Source organism: Quercus robur, chromosome 11 (assembly GCF_932294415.1).
Source record: "Quercus robur chromosome 11, dhQueRobu3.1, whole genome shotgun sequence".
NCBI lineage: Eukaryota > Viridiplantae > Streptophyta > Magnoliopsida > Fagales > Fagaceae > Quercus > Quercus robur.
This window is the reverse complement of record NC_065544.1, coordinates 47901730-47916357: the sequence shown is the minus strand read 5'-3', so window position 1 is coordinate 47916357 and position 14628 is coordinate 47901730. Positions and strand designations below refer to the sequence as shown.

The 14628-nt window shown below is 33.5% G+C and overlaps 1 protein-coding gene across 2 annotated transcripts in view; it reads left to right on the top strand.

The window, feature by feature from the left end:
• LOC126706894 (pentatricopeptide repeat-containing protein MRL1, chloroplastic) overlaps positions 1–14628 on the top strand; it is a 79038-nt gene that overhangs the window by 62760 nt on the left and 1650 nt on the right. Inside the window, exons 1-18 of one of the 2 annotated variants that reach the window (XM_050406469.1) lie at positions 2090–2478; positions 4314–5067; positions 5230–5461; positions 5572–5635; positions 5711–5855; positions 5954–6069; positions 7737–7865; positions 8026–8199; positions 8334–8498; positions 8669–8809; positions 8885–8984; positions 9079–9187; positions 9289–9380; positions 10346–10436; positions 10766–10997; positions 11082–11174; positions 11666–11714; positions 12705–12798. In XM_050406469.1, coding sequence (XP_050262426.1) covers positions 2164–2478; positions 4314–5067; positions 5230–5461; positions 5572–5635; positions 5711–5855; positions 5954–6069; positions 7737–7865; positions 8026–8199; positions 8334–8498; positions 8669–8809; positions 8885–8984; positions 9079–9187; positions 9289–9380; positions 10346–10436; positions 10766–10997; positions 11082–11174; positions 11666–11714; positions 12705–12798 — 3095 coding nt within the window. In that variant the 5' untranslated portion in view covers positions 2090–2163. Of the gene's footprint in view, positions 1–2089; positions 2479–4313; positions 5068–5229; positions 5462–5571; positions 5636–5710; positions 5856–5953; positions 6070–7736; positions 7866–8025; positions 8200–8333; positions 8499–8668; positions 8810–8884; positions 8985–9078; positions 9188–9288; positions 9381–10345; positions 10437–10765; positions 10998–11081; positions 11175–11665; positions 11715–12704; positions 12799–14628 lie in introns of those variants that run through there. The other variant, XM_050406468.1, reaches the window with a different exon arrangement.

The following is a 14628-nucleotide window of genomic DNA, read 5'->3' as shown; positions in this document are numbered from 1 at the left end:
ATTTAAATCTCTTTTCTGCTTCCATTAGTATCTCATATTTTTGCGTAATCCAGGTATACATTTTCTCTAATCTCAGATTAACAATATTATCCAGTAATATATCTGAATTATAAGTTTACGTTGTCAAATTATTGACATTGCAAAACAGGTCTTGTTTACTGTCATTGTCCTGTGAACTTAATGGCGTCTGCCATATTCATTTGTATCTATCTTATTGAGGGACCAAAATGCTGTAAGGACTCCTTGCTGCTATACTTCTCATGGTACCCTTTAGGGCCTTTATGTATAACTCAGACAGTTTGCGCATGTTTTTGCTTTTGTCTCTCTTTCAAAATGCGAAACTTGGTTTTGCCTCTGTATTATAAGTCAAAATTTATTTGTTAGAATTTTTTCTGCCCAGATGTCTCCCTAATTTGGTGTACAAGGAGAGATCAAGGGAGGAAAGACTTAAGACTGCCTCCCACAACAGTCAACAGATTAATTCTTAAGGTTTATTCATTTATGGTGAAACTCTCTAAGACTCACAATCTGATATTGTGTGCATGGTTAACAGAGTATTCCTTGACAAAGGTTACTAAATTGAAAGACATTCTAAATGCAGTTAACTTTAGTGACCATCCAGCCATTTAAAGAATTGCACAGTGCAGTTTGCAGTGGCAATACTTGAGATGAAAGGCAAAAGGACTTTGTGAAATACACTGGCCAAAAATGCTTTAAAATTTGCCTTGTAAAGTTGTACATACAGAGTAGAAGGACTTCAATTAATCATGTCATATTTTATCATAAGGTAAATCTTGATGCAAAATATAAATAAAAGATCAATATGGACCATGGACTGACCTTCAATGAAACAAATATTTCTTTTAAGTTATTAAGTACTCTAAATTTAGCTTTTCACCATTGTCTACCAATTTAGTTTGCATAACATAACAAAGCCTTAACTCACTTTGAGTCCCATACTAAGCATATAAATAAACAGCAAAAATACTTTACCAAACAATACATTGATGTGTAAGAATGAAAATTAAAAAGGAAAAAACAAAAAAACTTTTGTTTTTTTGGAAATTGAATCCACTTTTATTTTAGTCACTAAAATTTTAAAAGTTGCTTTTTAATTCTAAAGTATGTATTAACTTAGTCCTTCCATAATTTTAAAAGTTCATTTGTAATTTTTTGTAAATGTGTCAAAATTCAACAAAGTCACACCGCTTTAAAAAAACTACAAACATACTAAATCGGTTATTACATAATGAAACCGTCATAATTCCACAAAGTCACTTAGTTATATGACTTATTAGGATGGACTTTGTCTATTATACACTTGCTATTACACACAACATACACACATTTCAGTATTTGAACTAAAATCATGACCACCTAAAGTCACTATTTCAATTCAAAAATTAAAACATGTTTAAAGAGGTTAAAAGCCTGTGCAATGTATCAAAGAGTATGAGTCAAAGAGGTTTAAAGCCTATATTGTATATCCCAGAGTTAGGCCTTTTTGGATAAATATCATTGTAAAATTTCTTTAAAATCTTTTCTCCTCTTCCCGTGTATGTTAAAAATATTTAATATTCTAAAAAAAAAACAAAAAAGAACTGAATTTCTTCTATTAAAAAAAAACTTATTTTTAAAAAATCTTAAACTTATATTATTTGAAATAAAATGGTGAGAAAAAGTAGCGTGGAGCTAAACTAATAGATTTTGGAGCGAATGATATATATTCACGTGAAAAAAAACTAGTAAAATTTCTTTTTTTTTTTAAACGTCCACAATATTTTTATAATATTTTTATAATAAATTATAAATAATTAGTTGTTATTAATTTAAATTTGAACTTGACACTAATATTACCTTTTTACCCCAATAATAACAACCAGTAACAACAATAACAATCTACCACTTAGAATTTGTTATAAAAATGTTGTGAAAATATTATAAATATATCATTTCTCATATATATATATATATATAAATAAAAAAAGAAAAACAATTGACAAAGACCGTTAGAAAGCAACCGCCATGACACGTCAGCAGCAACTGGATGAGCAAAAACCATGTCCATTTCTCTGCCTCAGTCTTTCACTCACTCCCACAACCTCTTCTTCTTCTTCTTCCTCTATCCTCACTTCTCTCTCTCTCTCTCTCTCTGAAATTCCAATGGACGTGACTCTCTCTTCGAATCCCCAAACCCTAACCCTAATCTCATGTACTCCTTTCTCCTCTTCTTCTTCCTCCAAGCTCCGTTCTATCCGCAGAGAATTCCTCGGTTCCACACAAACTCTCAGGCCACTTCGCTCCCGAACTAACTACCGAAGAAGAAAGCTAGGCCTTCTTCAATTCCAGTCCCCGAAATTTCTCATCCGAGCTTCTCTCGATTCTCGCTCCGTCCTCATCGTCGTCGCCGTAGTCACTTTCTCCGCCGTCTCCGTCTTCTTCCTCAATCGCTATAGAAGAAAGAACAACGATAGCGAGGTCCGTCAACTATGAATTATATATAGCTTTGAATTCTTTGCCTTAAATAGTTTATCATATACAAAATTGATGTATGTAATTATTGAAGAATCTCCCAAATGTTTGTGTTTGCAACACTCTTTGTATAATAATTAATAAAGATGTAAGTCAGTGGTTGTTAAAAGTAAAAAGATTGAATTTTTTTTAAAAAAAATTACCTTAATTGCGTTATTTCTATTAACAGTATTATGTGCTAGTTGATAAGTTACCTTCTATGACAAAGTTTATGCAATTCAAAAATGGTGAATTTAGTGTACTTTAGTTAACTCAATCGGTAAAGTTTCTTCTTATTGAATAAGAAATATGGATTCAAATTCTGCCTACAATAAAAAGCTTAAAATTGGTATCTTGGGTTGTCGATAATTATCATCACGAAGTGAACACCATAGGTTTAATCTTATCATATTTATCCATTTTTTTTTTTTAAAGTTGAATTTAGTCAATTTACCTTTATTCTAACACTACCCCTTTGGTGGGTCCAAATTTCCCCGTAATAAGTGGGACTTAACATAGGAATTTTTGCTTTTGGAAAGGACTAAGTAGAGTAAGAAAAAATTAGGATCCACTCCATTTGCAATGGATCCATTTCAAGGTCTAGATTAAATATTGTGAATCTAAATGTGTATCTATTGCCACAACATTTAAAATTTTAAATAATATGACACTTTGTACATTGTCAAATTCAGAAAATAAAATCTCCCCATTTCAAGTAAAAATTTAGATCACTTGACAAAATTTTAAATTACTATTTGTCCCAAAAGATTAAGCTATTTATGATCACACTTGTAGTGTTTAAAAATTTGGCTGCTTTTTCATTAGGTTCCTTTATCCACTTGGTTTCTTTGTGTTTTGGGTTAAATATAAAATAAGCACCTCTTTAGTTGATTGAGCATGGGAATATAGTTGTGATTTCCATTTATGGGTGTCTTCTGTGCTTGCTTTATGCAATAACCATCTTTCTTTTCTATGTTGATTATTGGAGCTAGAGCCTCTAAATTTAGTGTTATCTAAGCTCAATGGCATTGCTTGGTTTCCTTTATTAGAATAATTATGATTCAAATCCATTCCCCCACCCCCCCCCCCCCCCAAAAAAAAAAAAAAAAACCCCATGCTTAGAGGTCGCCCTTTGGTAAATCGGTGTTGTATGTGCCGGTGCAGTGGAGAATTTGTGGATCATCTCCTTATTCACTGTCATGTGGCAAATTCTTTATGGGTTTTTATGCTTCAGGCTTTAGGTATTTAGTGGGTCTTGCCTAGCTCTGTGGCGGAATAATTATTTTGTTGGAATCATTGGTTTGGGAAGCATGATTCAGATATTTGGAATTTAATTCCAAGATGTTTGATGTGGATTGTATGGATGGAGTGTAATCGTCAGTCCTTTGAAGATTCTGAGAAGTTTTTGGTTGAGTTAATAGGCTTGTGCTAGAGAAGTCTTTTTTATTGGTCTCGGTGCTGGGTTTTTACAGAATGTTCTTCTATTGTTTAATTTTTTTTCTTCTCTTAGTTTAGTCTCTTGATTGTTTTCTGTTTTGTGCTTTGCTGCATTCATTCTCATGAACACATTGTATGTTTCTTTTTAAATTTTCATCAATAATAATTCTAATATTACCTATAAAAAAAAGTGAATTATTAAAAAAGAAAAAAGAAAAAAAAAGGGTTTTTTTTTTTTTTTTTTTGTGTTTTAGTTAAATATAAATTAAGTACTTCTCTTTAGTTGATTGAGCGTTTGAATATATTTGTATCTTCAAAAATAAAAAAGTTAATGTACTTTGGTGCTTGCTATATGCTGATTATAGGTGTCAAGACCTCCAGATTTTGTGTTATCTGAACTAGGACAAGATGTTATGAAATGGGTCTTTGGAGGTCTGAATGTGGGATTTCGAGAGCAACACAAGGAGGAAGAAAGCAAAGGGTTAAAGGATAAAATAAGAGAGAATGGCCATGCTTCAGGGGATGAAGAGGCCCCATTGATTGTTCAGACCTCTGCTTTGATTCATGAAGAGGCTCTTGTCACTAAACCGATACAGCCACCTGGTTCTGATGTTCTCACATCTAGTGCTAATATGTCTTTGCATTCAGATGAACCTGAAGTTAGTGGTCAAACTTTTTCACCCAGCGACTTTGAATCGGGTGTGCTACATCCTCTTACATTGGGTAAAGAAACAACTGTGTTGCAAGTGGAAGGATCTAAAGAGGAAATTGCTTCTGATTCAGAGTTGCCTACACTATTGTCTAAAATTAAGCATAGTGCTGCTTCTGTTAACATATATGATCCACCTGCAGAAGTGAATGAATTTAATAAGCCAAATGATGAGCTTGGTGAAGAGCACAAATCCATTAGCTATAATGCCTTTCTTGGAGTATCGGGTAGAGAAAAGCTTTACATGTTTTATGAGACAAACAATTCTGTGGCAAAGTCTACAGCAAATTCCAGCATTTTGAAATCTTTTTCTCCTCATGCCTCTCTTAACAATAAATATTCTTCATTGATGAGGAACACTGCACTAAAAGGAGCAGAATCATCAACACAGGTTTCTCTTCATTCTGCAGGTAATGCCATCAGATAATATATATGAAAGTTTGATCTCATTTCTATTCATGTTGTGCTTTGAGCATTAAGTTTTTCGTCTGTCTCACTTCTCACTTCTCACTTCCTTCCATATTACTTCCCTCATTATACTGACTTTATGTAAAGGATGTGTGTTGATTCAGAATATGTTGAAGGAAAAGTACCGGTTGCAAGTTATAAAGAAGGCCTTCCCCACAGTAGAGGGGACTCTGGAAAAGGCAAAGGGTTTCCAAGAGACAGGGAGATGAAACATTTGCCTAAAAAAAATTACAAAATTGTGCCTGTGTTCCCCCAGCCAAATGGGATGCATGTTACTGACAATAGTCATCCTTCTGAACAACTTAGTGCTTACAATCGATTGCTAAAAGTTGGGAGGTAGCTTTCAATCTTTACCACATCTGCTATTAAACTTTCAATCTCTACCAGCATTTCTTTGTTAAAGTAGTTTACTTTAAGAGCTTATCCTTTGTGACATGGGGTATTAGGTTAACTGAGTGTGTAAAATTGCTTGAAGATATGGAAAGTAGGGGTTTGTTGGATATGAATAAGGTAAGCTGTATCCTTTTAGTACTTTAATTGTTACTTAATGTAAGGTTTAAGATTCATCCAATTCTCTGGTTTCAGGTTTATCATGTAAGATTTTTTGAAGCGTGCAAAAGGAAAAAGGCTATTAAGGAAGCTTTTCGTTACACCAAGCTGATTCCAAATCCAACATTGAGTACTTTCAATATGCTTATGTCAGTGTGTGCAAGTTCTCAAGATTCTGAGGGTAAGTTCTTGTATCATTGTCTGTTTATTTATTCTCATTTTCTTTTGTTGTTTTTATCAATATGCTTCAAGTTCATGATGTATGTTTGTTTCATTTAGGAGCTTTCCAAGTTCTGCAACTTGTCCAGGATGCTGGACTGAAAGTTGATTGCAAACTTTATACAACCCTGGTATCAACTTGTGCTAAAAGTGGAAAAGTTGACGCAATGTTTGAAGTATGGTATCTTCCTCCTTGGTTTCTTTTTCTTTAGATTTCCATCAATACTTAGGGTCTTTAACTGGGATTTCCTACCTCACCTGCTGTCATTTTTAGAAAGTGTCTGTTGGTACAATAAACTGTCTTCTTGATCTCTATCACATGATATTCTGCAAATCACCTGCTAGGCTCACAATCCTACCTGTCTTGTTTGCTTTATATCTTCTCCTCTTTGACCTCTTCATCCGTTTTTTGAAAAGTTTACTTGTCAACCTTCAGTTCATCATTTTTTATTTTTTATTTTTAAAAACTTGATCTTCTTCAACACTTCAAAATATTCTTCAAAACTTGGCACTATATTGTTGATCCCAAATTTATCTTTTCTTGATGGTTGAACATCGAATGCATCAAAATAATTCCTTGTGTATGAACATGTAAGCCAATAATCTTACTTTGTGTATGATAATATTATATTATTATCAAACAAAAAAAAAATTAATTGCGAGCATCTTTTTCATCCTTAACCATTAATGAATCTGCCTTTATCCAATCAAATTATATGAAATTGTATTTGTTCCCACCAATCTAATGCATACCAATTAAGCTTGCACAAAGAAAATTTAACCTTTTTCTCTTCAGAAATATCAATTTATTCAAAGAAATTCTCTAGATCAAGTAACCAGTCAAGAAAGTCTTCTTTGTAAAAACAACAATTGAATTTTGCAATTCTCTCATAAAATCTAGGGAAAATTTTAATTCACTAACCTTTGGTTTGGATCCTATCACAATTTAGTTCACAAAATTTCAAGTATTACATTTAATTCCCTAAGGTTTGAACTAAAATGAAGTTGTTAGTTTTCTGTTTAAATAACAGATTTTTCAGTTTTTGGTTCAGCAGTATCACAATTTAGCCCTGCAAACTTTTCAATAATTATGCCTTCACTACTAAAGTTTGGATTAAAATGAACCCTAATCTTTATTTTGGTAGGAGGCCAAATGATTCATTTTTCAGTCTAAGGTCTAAACCTTTAGAAGTCAGATTTAGCATTTGAAAGTTTGTGTATTAAAATTTCATATTGCCAAACCACAGGGGAGTAAATTATTATTTACCATAAAATACATCATCTTTAAGAATATTATGAGACGAAATGTGCTTATCAATAGGTTTCGTGTGAGCTTTATCTCCATGACAGTCATCCCTATTGTTAACACAATTCCAATTGTTGTTCAAATCAAAATCAATGAGCATTATATTTAATCTCATCGTTAGCGTCACTATGAGAGCCTGCACCCTACGATCATTGTCAAGAGGGTGTCTGCTACTTGAATTCACAAGGAAGAAATGTGGAATCCACCAGATGGGAGAAAATCGATTGACTAAAACTTTATTGATAATAAATTTCAAGTTGTATTTTATATATTGCAACCCATTTTAAAGGGTCCTTAAACCTCTAATTTGACTAGGAATGCCTTAAAAAACGCTTGAAATCAAGGAAATAAAACCTGAAATCCTAAAAAATAAAACAATTATATATATATATATATATATATATATATATATATATATATATATATATAAACAAGCGACAAAAATAAATTACCATATGATGTCCAGCATTAATATTATCATAAAGTCTTAATTTTTGCTTGCCACATTCACTAAATTCAATGAAGTTCTCTACATAGGTGTTTCATAAGATGGTTAATGCTGGAGTGGAACCAAATGTTCATACATATGGAGCCCTTATTGATGGTTGTGCCAGAGCTGGGCAAGTGGCTAAGGCATTTGGTGCTTATGGGATAATGAGGTCTAAGGTAAGATTGTAGAAAGTATTTCTTTATTACTTATGTTAGTCTCCTAAAATGTCTACTTCTTAATAATTTTTTAAGCAAGGATGTGGTGGAATGTTCTTGTTTAGCTCTGCCTTGCAAGATCAATTAATTCCTCATTCTAAAAGGATGTTATATGCAGTAGAAAGTGAAGCCAGATCGAGTTGTATTCAATGCGCTTATTACTGCATGCGGTCAATCAGGAGCAGTGGATCGTGCTTTTGATGTATTAGCAGAAATGGGAGCTGAGACACAGCCTATAGACCCTGATCATATCACTGTTGGTGCTCTGATGAAGGCATGTGCAAATGCTGGTCAGGTATGTTTGTCTTTTTATTACAGAAATTGTTAGGTCATTTTCATTGCAGTAATTAAGTGTATGTGTCTTCTAACTTGTTTCTTTCATCATCCATTCCATTTCTAGTTATAATTTAATAATTCTTTTGAAAATAGGTTGATCGGGCACGAGAAGTATATAAGATGATTCATCAATATAACATTAAGGGCACTCCAGAGGTTTACACAATTGCTGTTAGTTGTTGCAGCCAGACTGGTGATTGGGAATTTACCATCAGTGTGTATGATGACATGACTAGCAAGGGTGTGGTCCCTGATGAGGTACTTTTATTAGCATTAGTTTTTTCATCTAACATGGTAAATTATGCAATTCGGTTTTGTGTTGAGACTGTAGTCATTTAAGTTTGGAGTTTACATTTCTTTGTTGTTCTGAGAACTGCTTTGCACACAGAATGTGGAGATTGGTAATTCAATTATGTCCCTTCATGCAGATGTTTCTCAGTGCATTAATAGATGCTGCGGGCCACGCTGGAAAGCTGGAGGCTGCATTTGAAATCTTACAAAAGGCCAGGGTCGAAGGAATACATGTTGGAATTGTATCATATAGCTCTCTAATGGGAGCCTGTAGCAATGTATGTCTCATATAGTAAGTTCTACAACAGAATTTATGAAGCGATAATGACCAATTTGCCCGATCCTTGTTTCAGTCCAAAAACTGGCAAAAAGCATTGGATCTATATGAGGATCTCAAATCTATGAAAATAAAGCAAACTGTTTCAACATTGAATGCTCTGATCACTGCCCTGTGTAAGCCTTTATCTATGGTTTTGTTTTTCAAGATATTCAAATTGCAAGTATGGTGAGGATTTTCTAGAAATCAAATAGTTAAACTTCATTGCAGGTGATGGGGATCAATTGCAAAAGGCTGTGGAAGTTCTATCTGATATGAAGGGACTAGGATTGTCTCCCAACAGCATCACGTATTCCATACTTCTGGTGGCAAGTGACAAGTAAATGTTCTAGAGTTCTTTTAAATGTCTATGATAATCATGAATCCTATGTTTTCCTTTTCATTATAAACCTAAGACACTCTGAAATTGTTTTCTTTTAGAAAGGATGATCTAGAAGCAGGCCTCATGCTCCTTTCTCAAGCCAAAAAGGATGGGATTTGCCCTAACATAGTTATGTGTAGATGCATAATTGGTAAGCTCACAGGGTTTTCTAATTTCTTGGTCCTATATTATTTCCTCTCAATTAAACCCATTGTGTTTTACATCTCATTTGATATAGTAGATTCTTTTTTTTTTATTTTATATATATATATATATAAATATTTTTTTTTAAATGAAATTTAAAGTGATACCTGCTGCGATGTATTTTAGGAACAAGACAAAAGCTTTGCTGTCAATTTCAATTGTTTGTGTTGACTCCTTTTAAAATCTTAGTGATTTGTTTCTTAAAGTGGTTACATATTTTATGTTCAATGCAAAAATAAAAATGATAGTTATCCCTATCAGATGTGAAAAACTCCCCAAATAATTAAAATGGTGTTCAACGTAACTTGAAAAGATAATTTTGTGTGGTGAAGTTTAGATATCCTGTTCTGTTGTGACATTTTGTGCTGTGGTGATAAAATCACATCCACTCAATAGCTCACTCCTGGTAACTGTTGATGCCCTTTAGAAGAGCAATTTAATCTTTTCTTAGGGTAGCATAGAATAATGTAAAATGTGATTTGGCTTCACCAAGTAATATGTATTACACAGGATATTTGTTTAGATCTAAAGGGAGCATAAATTACAACTTAAAATAATTTTCCTGATTGATCTCCAAGATAATGAGAAGAATGATTCCTTGATGACTATAGAAATATATGTGTGCTGAAATAAAGGCATAAGTTTCCTTGTGCTCTGTTTAAAGACCCTATTTCTGTGAGAATGTGGGAGATCAAACATGTCAAAGTTCTATTAATATTTATGACCTACAAGTCATAGCAATCTCTAACATCTTTTCCATGGCTTTGATTCTGTCTTTGATCTCTAAGGAAAGTGGTCACAGATGGCTCAATCCCATTGATGTCTTCAAGACTTAAAAGATTATATTTTTGAATTGTAATCTGTCTTGTCGATAATGAATTTGACAGTCCTTTAAATTTGAGCTCTTTGAAGGTATGTGCTTACGAAGATTTGAGGAGGCTTGTGCACGTGGTGAACCTGTTTTGTCATTTGACTCGAGATGGCCACCGCTTGACAATAAATGGTACTTACTTTGACAACAACAATATTATGTTAGAAAGTGCTTGAATCAAGGCAGGGCAATCACAAAGCGACATATTGTGGTTGCACCTGTGGTGAATATCTCGGGATGAACAAATAAAAAATCCTCTTTAATGTCTTACGGTTTATTCCATTTTATTCTATCTAACATATAATTGCAGTAGTTACTCACTAGTCATTATCAAAAAAAGAAAAAAGAAGTAATTGCAGTAGTCATCTATAACCCTTGCATTTTTCATGAAACTTTTGCTTTTCTAACACTTACGGAGTTTCTAAATAGTTTCTATTATCCTTCACCTAATCCTTCTTCAGGACCTCAGAGGCCTTAATGGCTTACCGTGACATAATTGTAGCTGGTGTAATGCCTACCATTGAAGTTTTGTCACAAGTTTTGGGATGCTTGCAACTACCCTACGATGTATCTTTGAAAAATAGACTCATAGAGAATCTGGGAGTGAATGTTAACATATCGGGATGCTCAAACCTGTGTTCATTAATAGATGGGTTTGGAGAATATGACCCTCGCGCTTTTTCGTTAATTGAGGTCAGTTGGGGCTAAAATTAACCAGCCTTTTACTTATTATGGAAACCTCATAGGGGACCATCTGATATTGTTATCAAATTATAGGAAGCTGCTTCACTTGGAATTGTTCCCTGTGTATCATTCAAAGAAAGTCCAATTGTTGTTGATGCAAGAAACTTGCAGACTCATACTGCTCAGGTGAGCTTCTCTCTCTAGCATTGTAGAAAATATACATATAGTGATAATTTCTTCTACACAATTTCTGGATTCTTTCTAGAGAATTATGTATCCATTAAAACAATATGCTTTCCTAGAGTACTTTGGAAACTTTGTTTGTACTTCAATGCTGAACCATTGAAGCTCTTAGATTTGTTATAATTTGGCAGTGGTAGCTTGCACTTTGAGCAATCAGACCCTTTTAGATGATTTCTGGTTTTTCTTTTTATTCATGATTACCATCAATATGCATGTGCGTCTGTTTTGTTTGTTTTATTTATATATGGCATCCTTTTGCATTACATGACATGTGATAATCAGCTTGAATCGGTGACTACAATGTCTTAACAATTTATGCTGCTGCATCTTTCTCTCTCTCTCTCTCTCTCTCTCATGTATAAATTTTAAGCAAGAAACATGTACTTTGACAGTTGTGAATTGAAATTACTGAAATCCTATTAAAAACTTGCCAGGTCTATCTCTTAACTGTTTTGAAAGCTCTCAAGCATCGCCTTGCTGCTGGTAAAATTATCTTCATTTATTTATTTTCCTTTTTCATATGACCTATGAGTTAGTTCAAGTCCTGAAGGTAATTTAATAGAATAAATTTGTGAAGATCTTCAGAAATAATAATAATAATTGTTTGAGAGCTTAATTAAGAATAGCTTTTTGAGAGCTTTGTTTGAATATTGTACTTCCGATCGGGGTGTATCTAGTTCCATTGTTTATTTTTTGGACCTAATGAGTGTCCGTATATAATTCTTTAAGGGCACTCACATTTGAGTGAACCTTCTTTCTAATAAGCTATTCTCTTACTTATCAGAAAAAAAAAAGTCAGCTTTGCTTTATGTCTCTAGTGTGAATTACCCTAAAAGCAGTTTACCTTATTCATTGTCTCAAATACTATTGGAACACATTTGTTTCTACATATAAATATTTTGAACTTTGAGGTAGTAAAGAACAATTAAACTTGCATATATACATTAGAGGTAACGAAAAGAATTTAAGTACTTCCATTTATCTGGATTACACCCTTCTCTTTCTTAATTTTTTCCCCTTAGCCTTTCCTTTTTCTTTTTCCCCATTTCCTTAAGGCAGACCCTCTGGAACATAACTATGATAGACCAAAAATAAATAAAATTTTATTAAATTTTATATCAAATTCTGAAATATTGGTGTTAAACCTGGTGTCTCCAATTTGTTTCTCTACCATTAAATCACACCAATATTACTGTCAAATATGCTTGAAACTTGAGTTGGAACTTTGTGTGTTAAGTTGACAAATCAGCTAAAATGAGCTAACCATTGAGTTTTACTATTACACCACAGTGACCCTTTAGTCTGATGATATCTTGGAGGTTTCTCTTTAGTTAATTTGGTATTTCTCTGATTGAGGAAAATGCTGAAATATTTAATATTTTTAATCCTATGAACAAGTATAATTTTGGACAGAGAAATAATATCTTATCATGCTAAGCCATAAAATTTTTTGCCTTCTCAAAATCTTTGCAGGTTCTAAGTTACCTAACATAAATATTTTACTGCCTGTGGAGAAGACACAATTTCTGACTCCCAAAGGGGAGAAGACAATCAATCTAGCAGGAAGGTGAGAAGAACTTGTTAGTAATTACAATGTGCAATTACAAGAATTTTATTTTAACTCAAGTATATTGTGTGTATGTTAAGAAATTTAGATGTGTGATTGTTTAAATTTGATACATGCAGAAAAGTATGAGCTTATAGGCAATATAAACAAACTTGCTCTATGGATAACTTAACCAAAAAGTTGCATACGGTGATATAGCCATTGTTTTTTAAAGACCAAACAAATGTCTATCATAGCATTCTACACCAATTAACTATTATGTTTTGAATATTTAAATAATTAGGTTTAATTATTAACATGTGGACAAATATATGCAGATCCGATGTGTTTCAGTTCCTCATTTGATTTTTTTGTTCACTCATGAAAGATTGTCCACATTTTGTAGAAATTTCATAGAGAAAGTGTATATATTACATATGTTTGAAAAGACAAAATCTCAGAGCACTAGAAGTATGCATGATAATTATTCTTATTTTTTGGAGCAAATTATTATTGGTGGGATATTGCATAAACGACATTTATATAATATTTTTAGTTAAAAATAAAACAGAGCATGTTACCCAACAAAAAGTTTATGATATATGTCAAACTTGTTTGTATTAAAGATCACAGAGTTTTAAGCTAGCTTAAAATTTCCATCCCCATCGGGGATATAATCACATGATATTGTGCATGACACATGTTGTGACGATGATGGTCCCAACTGTCATGCACATCTGCTTCTTATACTCACTTTTGCGGAAGGGTCTTTCACTTGCTGTTGTGGACTGTGAGTTGTCAACAACATTTATATTAGGAAAGTTTCATTTCAGAGAATCTAAATCATAAAGTAGACACTTACCATCACCTTGGAACACAAATTGTAGCTGTCCTTTTTCTGCAAAGAAGCTAGTAGCTCTTTTGGGAGCCTGTCCATGTCATACTTCCTTTATTACAGACTAAATATGAATGAATTATTTATTATTTCTTTTTGATAAACCCCTCAGAGTAAAAAATATTGTTTCAATCATTGTAATATTTGAGCCTTACATAAATCATCATAATACAGTTGCTCCACTATGGGAGGGACTGTGTCTATCCAAACATTTCCCGTGCAGACCTACGGCTCTCTTTTGCTAACCTGTATGCTATCCTAGTTCCATCCCTATGAACAAGCCTAGTTTCCCAATACTCAAATTCTTGAAGCTGGGCTTATAGTTCTTCTATCATATGGCCTATGCGTGACAGGTTCTCCTCCTTACTTTTTAGAGCTCAGATTACCTCTAAAGCATCACCTTGCAATATAATTCGTTCAATCCCTCCATCTCTGCGGCTAATTCAAGAACTCTCTTTGCAGCTCATATCTTGTTCATTTCTGCACCAACGCCTCCTGTTTCTTTCTTGGTTATTGCCGCCGTGATACAACCATTGTGGTTGTGCATAAAAACCCCTATACCCCTTGCTTTGAGGGAGCTAAAAAAGGTACCATCAAAATTAATCTTATACATACCAGCAGATGGAGGTGACCAATGGCATGATATCAGGACCGCGAAATGATCTGGCTGGCTTATGGTAAGGCTCCACGCAACAATGAAGAACTTATTCCTATTCTCAATGTCCAACTTTTCATCCCAGTAAGCTAGTAAGTCTCTAAATCCAGGTTGAATGGCTGGTGCCTTTCATAATCTTGGACAACTAAGAGACCATACATTCCGGGCTACAGGCCAATTCCCCAATACATGAATGATTGATATGGTTTCTGCATTGCACATATCACACCTATCCTCTTCCAATCTCAATATTCATTTGAATTCTGTCTAGTAGGCTAGGAATCTGGGCAAGTGCTTGACT